This window comes from Stegostoma tigrinum, chromosome 7 (assembly GCF_030684315.1).
Source record: "Stegostoma tigrinum isolate sSteTig4 chromosome 7, sSteTig4.hap1, whole genome shotgun sequence".
Taxonomy (NCBI): Eukaryota; Metazoa; Chordata; class Chondrichthyes; order Orectolobiformes; family Stegostomatidae; genus Stegostoma; species Stegostoma tigrinum.
The window spans coordinates 102,219,590-102,235,252 of record NC_081360.1 but is presented as its reverse complement, the minus strand read 5'-3'; the positions used below and the strand labels follow the sequence as shown (position 1 = coordinate 102,235,252).

Below are 15,663 nucleotides of genomic sequence, written 5' to 3'. Positions count from 1 at the left end.
CTCAGAAGAGGAACAGGAATGAGAAAGCATAGATTCAAAGTGATGTGCAAATGAAGCAAGGGTTATATGAGAAAAGACTTTCTCACACAGCAAGTAGTTAGGGTCTGGAATGCATGACCTGGAAATGTGGTGGAGACAGCTTCAACTGAAGCATTCGAGAGGGGCTTCGGATGATTATTTGAATAGAAATGGTGTTGCAATCTGGGGAAGAGGTGGAAGATTGGCAGTAGGTAATAGGACCTGTGCAGGCACGATGGGTTGAATGGCCTCTTATTTCCCACTCAAAGAATTGGCCCTTAAATCACCTTTAGCAGCAGCCATTGTTCATCTTAAGTTCCCGGACATGATTAATACTGTAATGATGCGCAGGCACAAACCTTTTCTCATTTAGTCTGTGCAAGTACTGACGGTCACAGAATCCTCAAATTCTTTTCCTGTCCCTTTAAGTGGCTTGATGGCCTCTGGAAAGATTGAAACAGCAAGAATTGTATTTTTAATTCATTTCTGCGGTGTAGCTAGGCCAGCATTTATTGACCATTAAAAGTAAAAGTCAACCACATTGCTGTGTTTCTGCAGTCACGTATAGATCAGACCAAGTAGAAAAGAGGGACCCAGGGGTTCAGGTACATAATTCTTTGAAGTTTGCATCAGATATAGACAGGGTGGTCAAAAAGGTGTTTAGCATGCAAGATAACCAGGTGTACAGCTGGATGAACACAGCAGGCCAAGCAGCATCTTAGGAGCAGGAAAGCTGATGTTTCGGGCCTAGTGCATGCTTGCCTTCATTGTTCAGTCCTCTGAAAATAGGTTTTGGGAAGTCATGTTGAGGTTGTACAGCTTCTTCTGGAACACTGTGTCCAGTTCTGGTCGCCTAGTTATAGGAAGAATATTATTAAGCTAGAGAGGGCTCAAAAGAGATCTTCCAAAATATTGCCAGGTATGAGTTATAAAGAAAGGCTGGATAGCCTGGGCCCTAGGAGGTTGGCGGCACGGTGGCTCAGTGGTGAGCACTGCTGCCTCACAGTACCAGGGACCTGGGTTCAATTCCACCATCAAATGACTGTCTGTGTGGAGTTTGCACATACTCCCTGTGTCTGCATGGGTGTCCTTCTGGCTTCCTCCCACAGTTCAAAGATGCGCAGGGTAGGTGGATTGGCTATGCTGTAGTGTCCAGGGATGTTTGGGTTAAGTGGGTAGACATGGGAAAATGCAGAGGTAGGGGAATGGGTCTGGATGGGAAGCTGTTAAGTGGTGGTAGGGGAGTGGCCTGTTTCCACACAGTAGGGATTCTACGATTTGAGAAGTGACCTTCTAGAAGTTTATAAAAAAAAAGTAAGTTGTCCAGATAAGGTTAATGTTAGTTGTCTTTTCCCAGGATGTGGAATTTCAAGACAAAGGGACACATTTTTAAGGTGAGAGGAGAGAGATTTAAAAGAGACATGAGGGGCAAATGTTTAATGCAGAGGATGGTTTATGTGTGGGATGAATTTCTGAGTAAGTGATGGATGAGGGTTCAATTACAATGTTTAAAAGACATTTGGATAAGTATGTGCATAGGAAATATTGGGAGGGATATGGGCCAGGAGCAGACATGCAGGACTAGTTTAGTTTGGTATTATGCTCTGCATGGACTGGTTGAACCAATGGGTCTGTTTGCATGCCGTATGACTCTAAAAAGTGCATGTAAGGACAGCAGATTTTCTTTCCTAAAGGACAAGTAATGAAGCTGATTGATTCTTTTCAATATAGTCACTAATAGGCTTTTAATTACAGATTTTTATTGAATTCACATTTCACCATCTGCCATGGTGGGGTTTGAACCTATACCCTGAGAAAATTAGCTTCTGATTTTAGCTTAATAGTCGAGAGACATTGACATTGCTGACTGCCCTCTGTGCAGTCAAAAGACCCCTGTCACTTCTCCCTTCCATTCTCTTTCCAATTGTATAATGCACACGGTAACACAGTCTCTGCTGCAGTCCCAGAGATCCGCTTCACTAAAAGGATCTATTCAAAAACTGCCAAACAGAAATCGGTTCCTTTGGGGATGACCTTGCTTGTTTTCTATCACATATGTTCTCCATGTCAAGCAGAAATACAGTCAATTCAGAATTGCTGTTGACTTCAGTAGGCTTTTTTAAAAAAAAATGGTGGGCTGTGCTAATTTCTGGCTGGCCAGTCTGTAATTACTATTGAGAAGGTGATAGTGAGCTACTTGCTCCAATCGTTGCAGTATTTGTTCTGCCGAGACGGAGTTCCAGGGTTTAGAAGGAATGGCAGTATATTTCCTAGTCAGGATTATGAGTGACTTAGAGGGGAAATTGCAGATGATGGTCCTCCCAGACAGTAGTGAACATGAGTTTGGAAGGTGTTGGCTGAAGAGCCTTGATGAATATCTGCAATGCATCTTGTCAATTATGCACACTGCTGCTATGAACATCTGTGATGGAGGGAATGGATGTGTGTGCATGTAGTGCCAATCAAGCAGGCTGCTTTGTCCTGGATCAAGCTTCTTAAGTGTTTTTGGAGCTGCACTAAGTCAGGCAACTGGAAAGTATTCCTCCACGCTCCTGACTTGTGCCTGATTGATTGTTTCAAAGGGAAGTTAAAGAGTCAACCACATTGCTACAGGCCTGCACCTGAACTGGTTCCTGTATAAAGGCAACACAGTGTCTAGTTTCAGTTCTGCATGCTCATCGTTCATTCAAGTTTACTCAAGACAGATCCATTCCCTACTCTCTGAAATTGGCCTTACTCCAGTGAAGTATTTTACCCTTGATTTTGTCTTGATCCTCTCTATGCTTAATCAAACTCTTATTATACTGTGACCTCAATGTCCTAAACATACTGCCTACTGACATCTGATCCAATTGAGTCACTTTATTCCCTGGAAACAGATGTTTCAGAGTCTGAATCATAACTGTCATGAAAATTCCACAAACACACGAATGGAACCCTTCCCTGTCTGTGCACTAATAATATTCCAGAATTGGAGAGCCTACGCTGAACACATTGAATCACTAAAGAGGTCCCAGCAGTGTCACCTGCACAAGATCCTCCAAATCCAAGAACAGGAAAGGATGACTAACATCAATACCTACTCCTGCCGTTGAGAGGCCAGTCTTTCAAAACCAGCATCACTGGGCAGTACATGTTACTCGTGAGCCTGACCCCAGATTCCAAATGAGACTGCTCAATTCAAGGCCTCCCTGAAGAGATCAAACATCCCCTGATGACTCATGGATACCCTAGCTTGTGAACAACCAAAAGGGAGAAGGTTTGCTCTGGAAGATGCCTAAGACATTGGGAGACTCCATTGGAAAGGTGCAGAGCTGAAGATGAGCTGTCAGAGGGAACGGCATAAACGCATAATCACCCATCAACCCAACCTTCTAAATGCAGCAGAAGCTGCAGATCAAGCATCAGTCATTTCAGTCATTCCAAAAGCCATCGAACCCTGGCTGGCAACAAGCTAGAAAAACATACAAACCAGGGGCAGGAGCAGGCCATGTGGCCCTTGGAGCCATGTTCATGCCTTTTCCCCATGTCTCTTGTTGCCTTTAAAATCTAAAAAATATCAAAACTGAAAGAACTGCAGATGTTGTAAATCAGAGACAAAAATAGAAATTGCTGGAAAAGCTCAGCAGGTGTGGAGAGAAATCAGATTTAACATTTCAGGTCGAGTGACCCTTCCACAGGAACCCCTCTGAGGAAGGGTCAATCCTTTCCGAAATGTTAACTCTGCTGTCTGTCTACAGATGCTGCCAGACCTGCTGAGCTTTTCCAGCAGTTTCTATTTTTGCCTCTTAAAAAAACAAACTTTTTTGAATATATTAATTTCAAATCGCCCTCATACCTGAGGGGTTGTCAGAGGATAAGGAGACGGAGAAGATCCCAGGCTATATTAGGACAGAGTGGACTACAGAAAACCTCTAAGAGCACTCAACATGTGGCTTGACTGGGAGTTAATACTATCATATGATCCCTGCCCAACCTGCTGCATTCCATTACACAGACTCTTGACATGATCTGATATCTCTTTAAGATTGTTAATACTCTGAAAGCACTTCACAACCACTTCTTTTTACAACACAGAATGGCATGGGTTTGATCATTTACTTACCAGCCAGTTAGCTGAGAATTCAGGGCAGGGATGGGAAGCAGTTTGCCTGTCAAGTGTTTCTTCCTCTGAGATCCCTACACTCCTCTTTGCAGCTTATTCATTAAGATGTCGTCTCCATGAGTCTCATTGTTAACAGCGGACCGTCCTTAGGGGAGGCCCTTTCAGCAGCAAGACTGTTTTAAATTCCGTGTGCAACTACCCTCCCCCGTTCCCCTCAACCATGCTCCAGTCTCTTACTCCCTCCTGCTCTGCTCTGCAGCTCATTGTTTGAAGGAGCTTATCCAGCTGTCTCCTCTCCCAAAATAACCCCTGCCATCATGACCCGACAACACCAATAGGAGCTGGACTGGTGGTTGGCAGTGTGTGGATGGTTGAGACCATAGTGGGAGGGGGATGCAGGGAGCAAAGGAGGCCACCATCCATTGACTGGCCAGCCTGCCAAGAGAAAGTTGACTGGTTGGGGGAGTGTGGGGCTGCAGACTAAGTAGGAGGATCAGTGACTGCAAATCCCGTTCAGGAATTCGAAGACCCTTATCTGTGCTGTGGCAGAGATTCAGAATTAGCTGAAGCCAACGAGGTGTTACGTGTCTACGTTTAAGTGACATTACAGAAGGATCTCTGCTGTCTTAGACAAGCAATGTCTGGGAGGGGGTGAGAGTGGATGGTGGAGGGGGATGGTGGGACAGCCGACAGAATTAGAAAGATTGAAACTGCCTTGTCATTTGATACGAAGCAGCTGAACAGAAGTGTGGAAGAGCTAATTGGACTTGGCTCATACACTGCTCCTACGAGTTCGAGCAAGAAAGCGGTCTTTGCATTTATATAGCACCTATCACTATTTTGGAAAGTCTGAATGTGCTTTACAATGATTTAAGTACTCCTGAAGTGCAGTCACTGTTGAAACGTAAGGAATATTGTGATCAGTTTGGACAGAGCAATATTGTAATGGACAGAGCATTTGTGCAGCTTTTTTGGAATTTGAGGGATAACTATTGGCTAGGACACTGGGGACAACTATCCTGCTTTTCTTTAGAGCAGTGCCATCTGCGAGAGCAAGCCTTATGTGCAGCACTCTTTCTGTACTGTGGTAGAAATGTTACAAGCGGGCATACAGCATAGGAGCAGAAATGGATCATTCCACACCTTGAACCTGCTTATCATTCAATAAGATCGTGATTGAACTGTTCGTTTCAAATTCCTCCTTCCCATCCACTCCTTTGATTCCACTGCCAAACACAAAGCTACTCATCTCGGTCTTAAAAATATTAATTGACCCCAAGTTCTAAAGTCACACAACCCTCCAAGAAAAGAAATTCTCCTTGACTCTGAGCTAAAAAGGTGACTCCTAATTTTTAATTAGAACCCCCTAGTTCTGGACTGGCCAGCAAGAGGAAACATCTTTTCCATGTTCACCTGGTAATAACCATTTAGGATCCGATACACCTCAATCAAGTCACTCCTAATTCTTCGGAACGCCAGTGGGAATAAAGCTAGCCTCTGCAACCTTTTATCATAAGACAACCTGCGCATTCTGGGTATCAGACTGGTATACCGCCTCTGACCCTCCAGTGCCACAGCTTGGATTTATGTGCCACAGGCATTTAGCACTGTGTTGATTGTGGAATGTTGCTGTGCAGAAATTGGACTAGCATGTTTCCTGCAACAATGATTGCATATCATTGGCCAGAAGGTGTTTTCGGATGCACTGAGGTTATGTTAATGTGCTATACAAATACAAAGCTTTTTCTCCTAGTTCCACCACGTCTGACACACCTTACCCAAGTCTCACTGCTGTTCTGCACTGTGGATGGTTTGTATCTCCAACCCTCATCTCATTAAATACTGGCAGTGAGGTACCTCTCAGGGAGAGACCCTGCATTTAGATGAAATGTTCCCTCTGCATGTGGTGCAATCCGAGTGACAGTAACGAGTGATTGGAGAATGACATTGAGTTCAGTTCTCTCTATATATAAAGACATTTATCAGCAAAGTGCTGATCCCTCTCATGACGTTAGTTCCCTGGAAATGTCGTTTGGCATTCTGTGGCATTGCTCACTTACTAAAGATTTCTTTAATGTTGCAGCCTCGATATCCAGTCGGGCAACAGCAGTTTCTTTGGGGGAGAACTCAGCCTGTGCAGGGACCAAAATGTGTGCTACCTATAGGATCACACTGCAGTAAGAGATGCATCACATTTCATGCTGGTTAAAAAGCCCAATTGAACGGGAGGACATAAGAAATAGCCACAGAGATAGGTCAAGGCCTCAAGCCTCTTTCCCCATTCAACAAGATCACAGCTGATCTGCCCCGGCCTCAACTACTCTTTTGTGCCATCTCCTCATATCCCTCACTTCCCTGATGTTTCAAGAATCAGTCTACCTCCTCATCAAATACTTTACTTGATCAATTCTCCACCGTTCATTAGGATAGGGAATTTCAGGCATTCACTAGCCTCTGGGAGATAACATGAGGCCATATTTTAAATGCAGCTTTACATGCAAGGATAATAAAATGTGAGGCTGGATGAACACAGCAGGCCAAGCAGCATCTCAGGAGCACAAAAGCTGACGTTTCGGGCCTAGACCCTTCATCAGAGAGGGGGATGGGGGGAGGGAACTGGAATAAATAGGGAGAGAGGGGGAGGCGGACCGAAGATGGAGAGTAAAGAAGATAGGTGGAGAGGGTGTAGGTGGGGAGGTAGGGAGGGGATAGGTCAGTCCAGGGAAGACGGACAGGTCAAAGAGGTGGGATGAGGTTAGTAGGTAGCTGGGGGTGCGGCTTGGGGTGGGAGGAAGGGATGGGTGAGAGGAAGAACCGGTTACATCAGTTGCCATTCCCTTGTTTGGTCACTTCAGAAGTCAGTTGAAGCCACCATGTCACCATAGGATCAGGAGTCACATGTAGGCCGGAGGGTTCCTTGCCTAAAGGGCATTAATGAACCAGATAGGTTTTTACTGCAATGATAGCTTTGTAGACACCATTACTGAGATTATATTTCAATTCAAGCTTAATTTGAATTGGGTTTACCAGTTGAGTGTGGGGTTTGAACCAATTTATCCCAGAGTATTTGACCAGGCTTTTGATTATCACTGGAACATCGCTGCACAATCAAGAATGACAAAAGTCCCAATTTTAAAAAGCAGGAGAGCTTTCCTTGGTGTCCTGGCCAATATTTATCCCTCAATCAACATTGCGGCCCCAACTTTCCCACATTACAAGAGTGACTACTCACAAATACTGCGAGCAGCCGCAAAACACCTTGGGATTTACTGAGGTCATGAAAGGCACTACAGAAATGCAGGTAGTTGTTGTATCAATGTGGGCTAAATCTCACTACACTGCAATCTCCACATTGTATACTGAGGGAATGGTCAAACTCTGACAGGCTTCAGATCCATGGCTAAAAGAGAATCACAGCTTCCCATCCCTCCTGAGAACTCCTTTGGAGGTGTTTTCGCATCAGTGAAGATTTGGTTTGACCTCTCCCTGTCCCTGAGATCAGTCTTTCTTTGAATTTCAGCCATTGGCTGCTGTTTGAGGCCAAAATATGATATTCTACAGCTAGAGTTTTGTGCTTCTGTGAGAAGATAATTCAAATCAGGAGACCCACGTCATTCAGCTAACAACAGTCTTAGAGGCCGTGCCCAATGTCACCAGACTATCAGAGTTCTGATAGTGGCAACTCTGCGCATTCACACTGAAGAGCTCAGTGGGGAGAGAGAGAGAGAGAGAGAGAGAGAGAGAGAGAGAGAGAGAGAGAGACAAAGAGCAGCAGGGTCAGGGGGCAGGTCACCAATCAGCACAATCAGGGTGAATGGCAAGTCTGTCAGCTCGACCTGCCCTCCAAGCAAGCATTTGAGGGTGTGTCTGCTGGGATTGTAGGAGTTTTGAAGATCACACTAAAAGGACATTAGTATCATTCTCTCCTTGTCGAACTGAGTCTCTCCTCGACTCTGTCTGTAATGGTGTATTCTCTTTCTAACTAACCCTATTGTGTTAACTCTGTTCCTCTGAGTGCCTGTTGCTTGTATTGCATTTTCTTCAGTGCCTTTGTGCCTCTTTTGCTTTTTGCCAGTTTCAATCTTTCAGTCTTATCCTCTGTCTGAGTCTCTCAGTCCCTCTCACTCACATTCTCCTCTTGCATCAGTATCTTGTTTTGTCTCATATTCTGTATTGCTGGCTCTTTCTTTCTGTCCACTGTGTTTGTGTCCATCTCTCCTTTTGTCTCTATATGTGGGTGTATCTGTGTGCATGTATCTGTGGGTGACTGTGTCTGTGTGTATATATCTGTCCGTGTGCATTTATCTGTGCATGTGTCTCTGTGCCTGTGTGTGGTGTGAGTCTGTGTCAGTGTGCATTTGTCTTCCTCCCCGGTTACACTGACTCAATTCCACTCTAGCTGTCTGACAATCTATCTGTCTCAAACACTTTGATTTTATTCTTTCGGTCTTCCTGCATTCCTGTTTTTACTGTATCTGTGTTTCTATCTCTGTCATTGGATCCCATTCTCTCATTTACCCTCATCATTCTGTATCTGAATCATTAAATTCCTGCATTGTCTTAGAACCTCCCTCGTAATCGCTTTCAAGTTAGTTATCTTGTTTAGTGTTTATCTTCTACTCTGTGTACGTATCTTATTCATTCTCCCCCTCACTCTGTCCCCCTCTGTCCCAATGTTCCAGCTTCATGCTTCCCACAAACTCCCTGGTGTCCCTTTATTCCTGAGCTTGTTGTGGATGGTGCTACTGATTCTGATGTTCCAGGCCCCAATGCTGGAAAGTGCCTGCTCAATGCACAGCATGAGTGAGGATGCAATCATTGCAAAGGTGCAGGAGAAAATTCTGAGGAGCCTGGGGCTGACTGAACCCCCAGAGAACTGCAATGTAACCAGCCAGGAGCTGCATAATCCGTTCAAAAACCGCAGACTGACACGGCGCATCACCCGCTGGATTGGACATCACAAACCCAAAACGGACAACGATAAATCGGAGGTCATCTCATTCCCCATAACCAGTAAGCTTTCTTTTGGCTTTCATAAAACAAATACGTAAAAATAGTATCATTTTGTATGTCAGGATGATAAATCCTGGCCACACTGTTTCACAATGTCAGCCATACCTAAGGTACTTTTCAACCAATTAAGTACTTTTTGAAGTGTCGTAATACATGCAGTACAACATCCGATTTCTACAGGAAGCTCCCACAGACAGCAGTGTAACGATGACCTGATAGCCAATTTGTAGTGATCATAATAGAACGGAGGCAGTGATATAATGTAATGTCACCAGACATTAGTAAATCAGAACCCCAAACTAAAGGGGTCAAATCCCATAGCAGATGGTGAAATATGAATTCAGTTGAGAGAAGATAGCCTAATGAAAACTATGTACCGTTTAAAAACCCATCAACCGCTTCCCTTTAGTGAACGAAATCTATTGTCCTTACTCCGTCTGGTCTCTATCTGACTCCACATCCACAGCAACATGATTGACTCTCATATGCCTTCTGGGTAATAATTTCCAGGTGTTGTCCATTTCTGTTTAAGTACACATTTTCCCAGGAGACTGGTGTGAACTGCTCCCTGCTCTTCTTGGAAACAGATGCTGTGAAATCCTTTATGGCCTCCACTTAGAAAGTGGATAAGCTTGACATATCATCTGAAAGAAAGTGCCTCCAAACAGTGTGGCAGTCCCTCAGTGCTCCAATGCCAGACTAGATTCTCAGTCTCTAAACGGGATCTTAAGACCACCACTGCTGGAGTGAGAAGTGAGTGGGTTACCCACTGACCTGGGAGCCCATACGCACATAAACAGCACGAGATGTGGTTAAGATAATAGGATTAAGCAGGTGGCACAAAATTTGGGTGTGTGGTTGGGTGGTTTATTTTGAAGACATAATCAAATGAGAACGGGAACTGTCAAACAATGTTTGATATTTGCAATAAACAAGCATGGAAGCAAAACAAGTGAATGCAAATCATTCGGTTTTACACAAGTTTTGGCTATTTTATAACTCATTCCGCTCAATCTTCCCTTCCCCCCCCATACTTTTATTTTCAGACATACCGTGTGATTTACAGTATGAAGGATTCGTGGGCAATTACAGTTACGTCTTTCAGCCATCCCTGCACTCCCGTCGCAGCCAGGTGACCTCTGCTGAGTTCTGGTTTTACGCCGGGGTCCAGTTACCCCCAGGTGCTGACCCCCCCACTAAACTGTACTTCCTCACTGAACCTGGCAGCTTTGCCCAGGCAGCAGAGAGCATGGCAGTTGAAGGACAGTGGGTAATCTTTCATATCTCCCAGTCCTTCCTCTCATATATCTCGCACAAGATACTTTTCCTTCAGGTCAAGTGTGCCAATTGCCAGTGTGTGAGGGACCAAGTGAATGTGCCTTTCATCCTGTCCACAGCGAAGAACTTGGGTCCTTCTCGATCTAGACGCTCAACAGTCCCTTGGTCCCCCGCATATGTCAGTCTCCTTCAGAGGCCACCATCTCCTGAACTTATTCATGACGATTGCCATCGTTCTGCCGTTAACATCTCCTTTGAAGAATTGGGATGGGGCAACTGGATTGTTCAACCCAGTGTCTTCACCTTCTACTACTGCAATGGGACCTGCTCCAACTCCAACCGGCTCACCTCCAGCCTCGGCCTCAAGGTTTGCTGCACCTCAGTCCCAGGGACCATGAAGCCCCTGAGAGTGAGGACAACGTCCGACAGTGGCTACACTTTTAAATACGAGACTATCCCAAACATTATCACCGAAGAATGTGCCTGCATTTAGACTTTGCTTCCTCACCCTCAGCATAATGATAGGGTGGCCTTGGACTCTCAAGGAACTGAAAATTAATCAGAATCCAAAAGACAAATCCAAGGGACAGTAATGAAATAAATAAAGAAGCTGTATCAGTGCATTCATTGTTTATTAATTATGAAAATATTTGAGTTTTGGAAAGAAAGGAATATTTGATGGATAGTTGGTAAACATTTAATCAAATAGCCAACAGTCCATTCACTTTCCATTCTGAAACTAGACATCAGGCCATTCAGCCTATCTAGTCTGCTTTGCCAGTCAATTGGGCCAGGCTGACCAGATCATCCTCAACTCCACTTTACCGCCTTTACCCTATAACCTTAGATTCCATTGCTGTTTGAAAATATGTCTATCTCAGCCTTGACTGTTCTCACTGACGTAGCCTCTAAAGCTCTCTGAGGTATAAAAATGAATCCACAGATTCACTAGCTTCTAAGGGGAGAAATTCTTCTTCATTTCTGTCTTAAATAGGTGAATCCATACACTCAGATTTTGCCCTTTGGTCCTAGAACCTCCTACAAGGGGAAGCAACATCCTCATATTTATCCTGTCAAGTTCTCTAAGAATCTTAGCTGTTTCAATAAGTACCCCTCTCATTCTTCTAAGATCCATTGAATACAGACTGAACCTACTTAACCTGTCCTCATAAGACAGTTGATCCATAACTACCTCCAATGCCTGTATTTTTTCCTCAAATGAAGGGCTCAAAGCTGTTAACAGTTTTCCAGCTAGAGTCTGACTGGTGGCTTTTATAGCTTTAGCACAGTCTCCCTACTTTTATAGAGTCATAGTGACGTACAGCATGCAAACAGCCCCTTTGATCCAACTTGTCCATGCTGACCAGATATTCTACATTAAACTAGTCCCATTTGCTAATATTTGGTCTGTATCCATCTAAACCCTTCATCTCTATTCATATACATGTCCAGGTGCCTTTTAAATATTGTAATTGTATCAGCTTCCACCGCATCATCTAGCAACTCGTTCTATCAAGGCGTCACCTGCTGTGTGAAAACGTTGCCTCTCAGGTCCCTTTTAAATCTTTCCCCCTCACCTTAAACTTACATCCTTTAATATTGAACTCCCCTACCCTGGAAAAAAGACTGGCTATTCACCCTGTCCATGCCCCTCATGATTTTGTAAACTTCTGTAAGGTCACTCCTGATCCTCCAACACTCCAGGCTATCTCCAGCCTATTCAGCCTCTCCCTATAGCTCAAACGCCTCTAACTCTGGCAACATCCTTGTAAATCTTTTCTAAACCGTTTCAAGTTTCACAATTGAATGTAGTATTCCAAAAGTGGCCCAAGTAATGTCCTGTATGGCTGCAAAATGACTTCCCAACTTCCATACTCAATACACTGACCAAAGACAAACATACCAAAAGCCGCCTTCACTACCCTGTCTACCTGTGATGCTGCTTTCAAAGAACTGTGAACCTTCACCCCAAGGTCTCTTTGTTCAGCAACACTCCCTAGGAACTTACCATCATGTGTATAAGACCTGCTCAGATTTGCCCTAACAAAACACAGTACCTCACATTTATTTAAATTAAACGTCATCTGCCACTCTTTGGCCCATCTCATCAAGGTGAGTCATACCTCTTTTATTCACATCCAAATCATTTATATAAATGACAACAAGAGTGGACCATCATTGGTCCTTATGGCATACCACTGGTCACAAGCCTCTCGTCTGAAAAGCAGCCCTCTACCTCCACCCTCTGTCTCCTACTTTCAAGCTTACGCACAAAACCTTGTTGACTATCCCTAAATAGTCCTTGCCTTTCCAAATACATGTAAATCCTGCCTATCAGAATTTCCTCCAACAACTTATCCTTCTCCGATGCCGATTCACCAGCTTTTCATTCCCTGGCCTTTCTTTACCACCTTTCTTAAATAATGTCATCATATTAGCCAACCTCCAGTCTTCCAGCACCTCCCCTGTGGCCGACTATAATACGAATATCTCAGCAAGGGTCCCGGCAATAACTTCCCTGGCTTTCCACAAAAGTCTACGATACACCTGATCAGGTCCCATGGATTTATGCATTTTAATTGTCCAGCACCTTCTTCTGTAACATGGTCACTTTTCAAGATATCACCATTCATTTCCCCAAGTGCTTTAGCTTCCATATCTGTCTCCTCAGTAAACACTGATGCAAAATACTCATTTAGTATCTCACCCATCCCCTGTGCTTCCACATATGGACAGCCTTGCTGATTTTTAAGGGGCTGTATTTTCTCCCTAATTACTGTTTTGTCCTTCATGTATTTGTAGAATCATTTTGGATTCTCCCTAACCCTATCTGCCAAAGCAATCTTAAGTCTTCTTTTTGCCCTTCAAATTTCCCTCTTGACTATACTCCTACTTGCCTTACATTCTTCTTGGGTTTCACTTGATCCCTGCCGTCTATACATGACATATGCTTCCTTTTTCTTGACCAGAGCCTCAATTTCTCTAGTCATCCAGCATTTCCTACTTCTACCAGCCTTGCCCTTCACCCTAACAGGAAGAAACTCTCTCTGGACTATTGTTATCTCAGTTTTGAAGGTTCCCCACTTCCCACCCATCCTTTTACCTGGAAATACTCACCTCCAATCAACTTTTGAAAGTTCTTTCCTGATACTGCCAAAATTGTCCTTCCTCCTTTAACTTTTAGATCAAGTCTATCCTTTTTCATAACTATTTTAAAACTAGTAGAATTATGATCACCGGCCCCAAATCCATTTCTTTGAAATAAAGGCCAATATTCCATTTACCTTCCCTGTGTCCTGCTGAACTGGGATGCTAGCTTTTTATGGGTCATCAATGAGGACTTCGAAAACCCTCTGTTCTGTGGAATTCTGCAGCCTTTCCCCATTTAATAATGTTCAGCTCCTCTTCCTGCTGCACAATTGAACAGGTTGGATGGCCAATGGTGCAGGCATACAGCAGAAACAAGTGAACAGTTGAATGATAAAGTTCATGTGATAAAACCTGCTGGAGGTCAGTTTTTAAGCAGTGTTTTAAAGAAGAGAAAAAGAGCAGGCAGAAAAGTTTAGAGAGGAAATTCTGGACCTTGGGATCCCGGCAGCTGAAGGTGCAGCCGCTGATAATGTAGTGAGGAAAGTCAAGGTATGGTTGAGAGGTCAGAATTAGAGGAACAGAAATCTTGGAGATTGGTACAGAACGCAGAGATTGCAGAGAAAGGGAAGAGGAGATGCCTTGCTGGAATTTAGAGATAAGGATATAAGTATGCTGAAATAAGATGTTCTGGACTGAAAGCCATAGCAGATGACCAAAGGGAATGGGACATTCAAGGCCCAATGAAATGCAGAACTAAATTAAAGGCTCTGTGTTAAGGACTTTCTTTAAACTGCTGTGGTGTTCTCTTGTTTAAGATTGGAGCCTTGAGATCATGATTGAACATAGTTTGTTGATTCTATACAAATTGAATGCCTTTGACAAAACAAGCCACTTTTGATAGAGGGTGAAAGGTGAGCCACCAATGTGTTAGCATTAGAAAATGTTCATCTTTGTTTATTCACATATATGACATGGGCATCACTGGCTGGACCAGCATTTATTGCCTATCCCTACTTGCTCTGGAAATTGTTACGGTAAGCTGCTTTCTTGGACTGTTGCAGTCTTTCTGGTGTAGGACAGTTTTGTGAGGGAACTTGTTCCAGGGCATGGACCCAGTGACACTGAGGGCATGGTGTTATAGTTCCCAGTCAGGATGGCATTCTAATTGAAATACTTAACAAGAGGCATTAAACTTTTATAAGAAGGAAGTTTTAATCATTTTTTACTTACAGATTTCATTTCAAGTGATTGGCTCAAATGACAAGTGTCCCAGTGTCACTTTGGGCCTGCAGCCTCCGCACCCAACCCAAGCCAGGGATAATAGGAACTGCCGATGCCGGAGAATCTGAGATATCAAGGTGTGGAGCTGAATGAACACAGCAGGCCTTAGGAGCTTTCTTGCTCCTAAGATGCTGCTTGGCCTCCAAGCCAGGGAGCCTGCAGCCATACTAGACCCCTAGAGGCCCCAAATATATATTGACACAGCTCCTGACTCAACCCAGAGTCCCCCTAGAAATAGCCCCCAGTTGTTGTGCCTTGACATACACAGTTGTCCCAGTAAGTGGCTTGGAGAGGAGCTTGCAGGTGGTGGTGTTCCCAAGTATCTGTGCCTGTGTTCACCTAGATGGAAGTGGTTATAGTTTAGATGGTGCTGTTGTTAGAGCCTTGGTTTGTTGCTGCAGTGTATCTTATAGGTAATTCACACAGCTGCTATTCAGCATTGGTATCAGAGGGAATGGATATGGTGCCAACTAAGTGCGTTGCTTTGTCCTGACTGCAGGTGTGGAGTCACATGGAGGCCAGACCATGGGAGGATGGCAGTTTCTTTCCCTTTGTGAACCAGATGGATTTTTCCTGACAAATCAATAATAGATTCATGGTTACCACAGCCTCTTAACTCCAGATATTTATTGAATTACTATTAAAAAGGAAGAGGTGATATGGTCTTAAAAAGTATTAAGTCGATAAGTCCCTGTGTCCTGATGGGATCTATCCCACAACATTGAAGGAGGCAAGAGAACAAATTGCTGGAGCATTGACAGACATTTTTGTACGTTCTTTGGCCAAAGGTGAAATTATTGTAAAAGATTCTCAGGGACAAGATCTATGTAAATTTTGAAGGAAATAGACTTATTAGCAACAGATGGCGTAATTTTGTA

General features: G+C 43.9%; 2 protein-coding genes across 9 annotated transcripts in view; one reads left to right on the top strand and one right to left on the bottom strand.

The window, feature by feature from the left end:
- The window catches only part of obsl1a (obscurin like cytoskeletal adaptor 1a), a 195,474-nt gene extending 191,030 nt beyond the window's left edge, over nucleotides 1-4,444 (bottom strand). For 6 of the 8 annotated variants that reach the window (XM_059647568.1, XM_059647573.1, XM_059647571.1 and 3 more), the window contains exons 1-2: nucleotides 4,124-4,444; nucleotides 378-461 (exon numbers count right to left, since the gene is read on the bottom strand). The gene's annotated coding sequence lies outside the window, so the exon portion shown is untranslated. Of the gene's footprint in view, nucleotides 1-305; nucleotides 462-4,123 lie in introns of all 8 variants that reach the window. The other 2 variants (XM_059647569.1, XM_059647570.1) reach the window with 2 other exon arrangements.
- A 3,520-nt stretch (nucleotides 4,445-7,964) lies between these two features.
- Nucleotides 7,965-11,037, top strand: inha (inhibin subunit alpha). The gene is made up of 2 exons (XM_048535078.1): nucleotides 7,965-9,136; nucleotides 10,183-11,037. Exons 1-2 carry the CDS (start codon nucleotides 8,797-8,799, stop codon nucleotides 10,905-10,907), a joined length of 1,065 nt encoding a protein of 354 aa, XP_048391035.1. The 5' UTR covers nucleotides 7,965-8,796; the 3' UTR covers nucleotides 10,908-11,037.
- The last annotated feature ends 4,626 nt before the right edge of the window (nucleotides 11,038-15,663 follow it).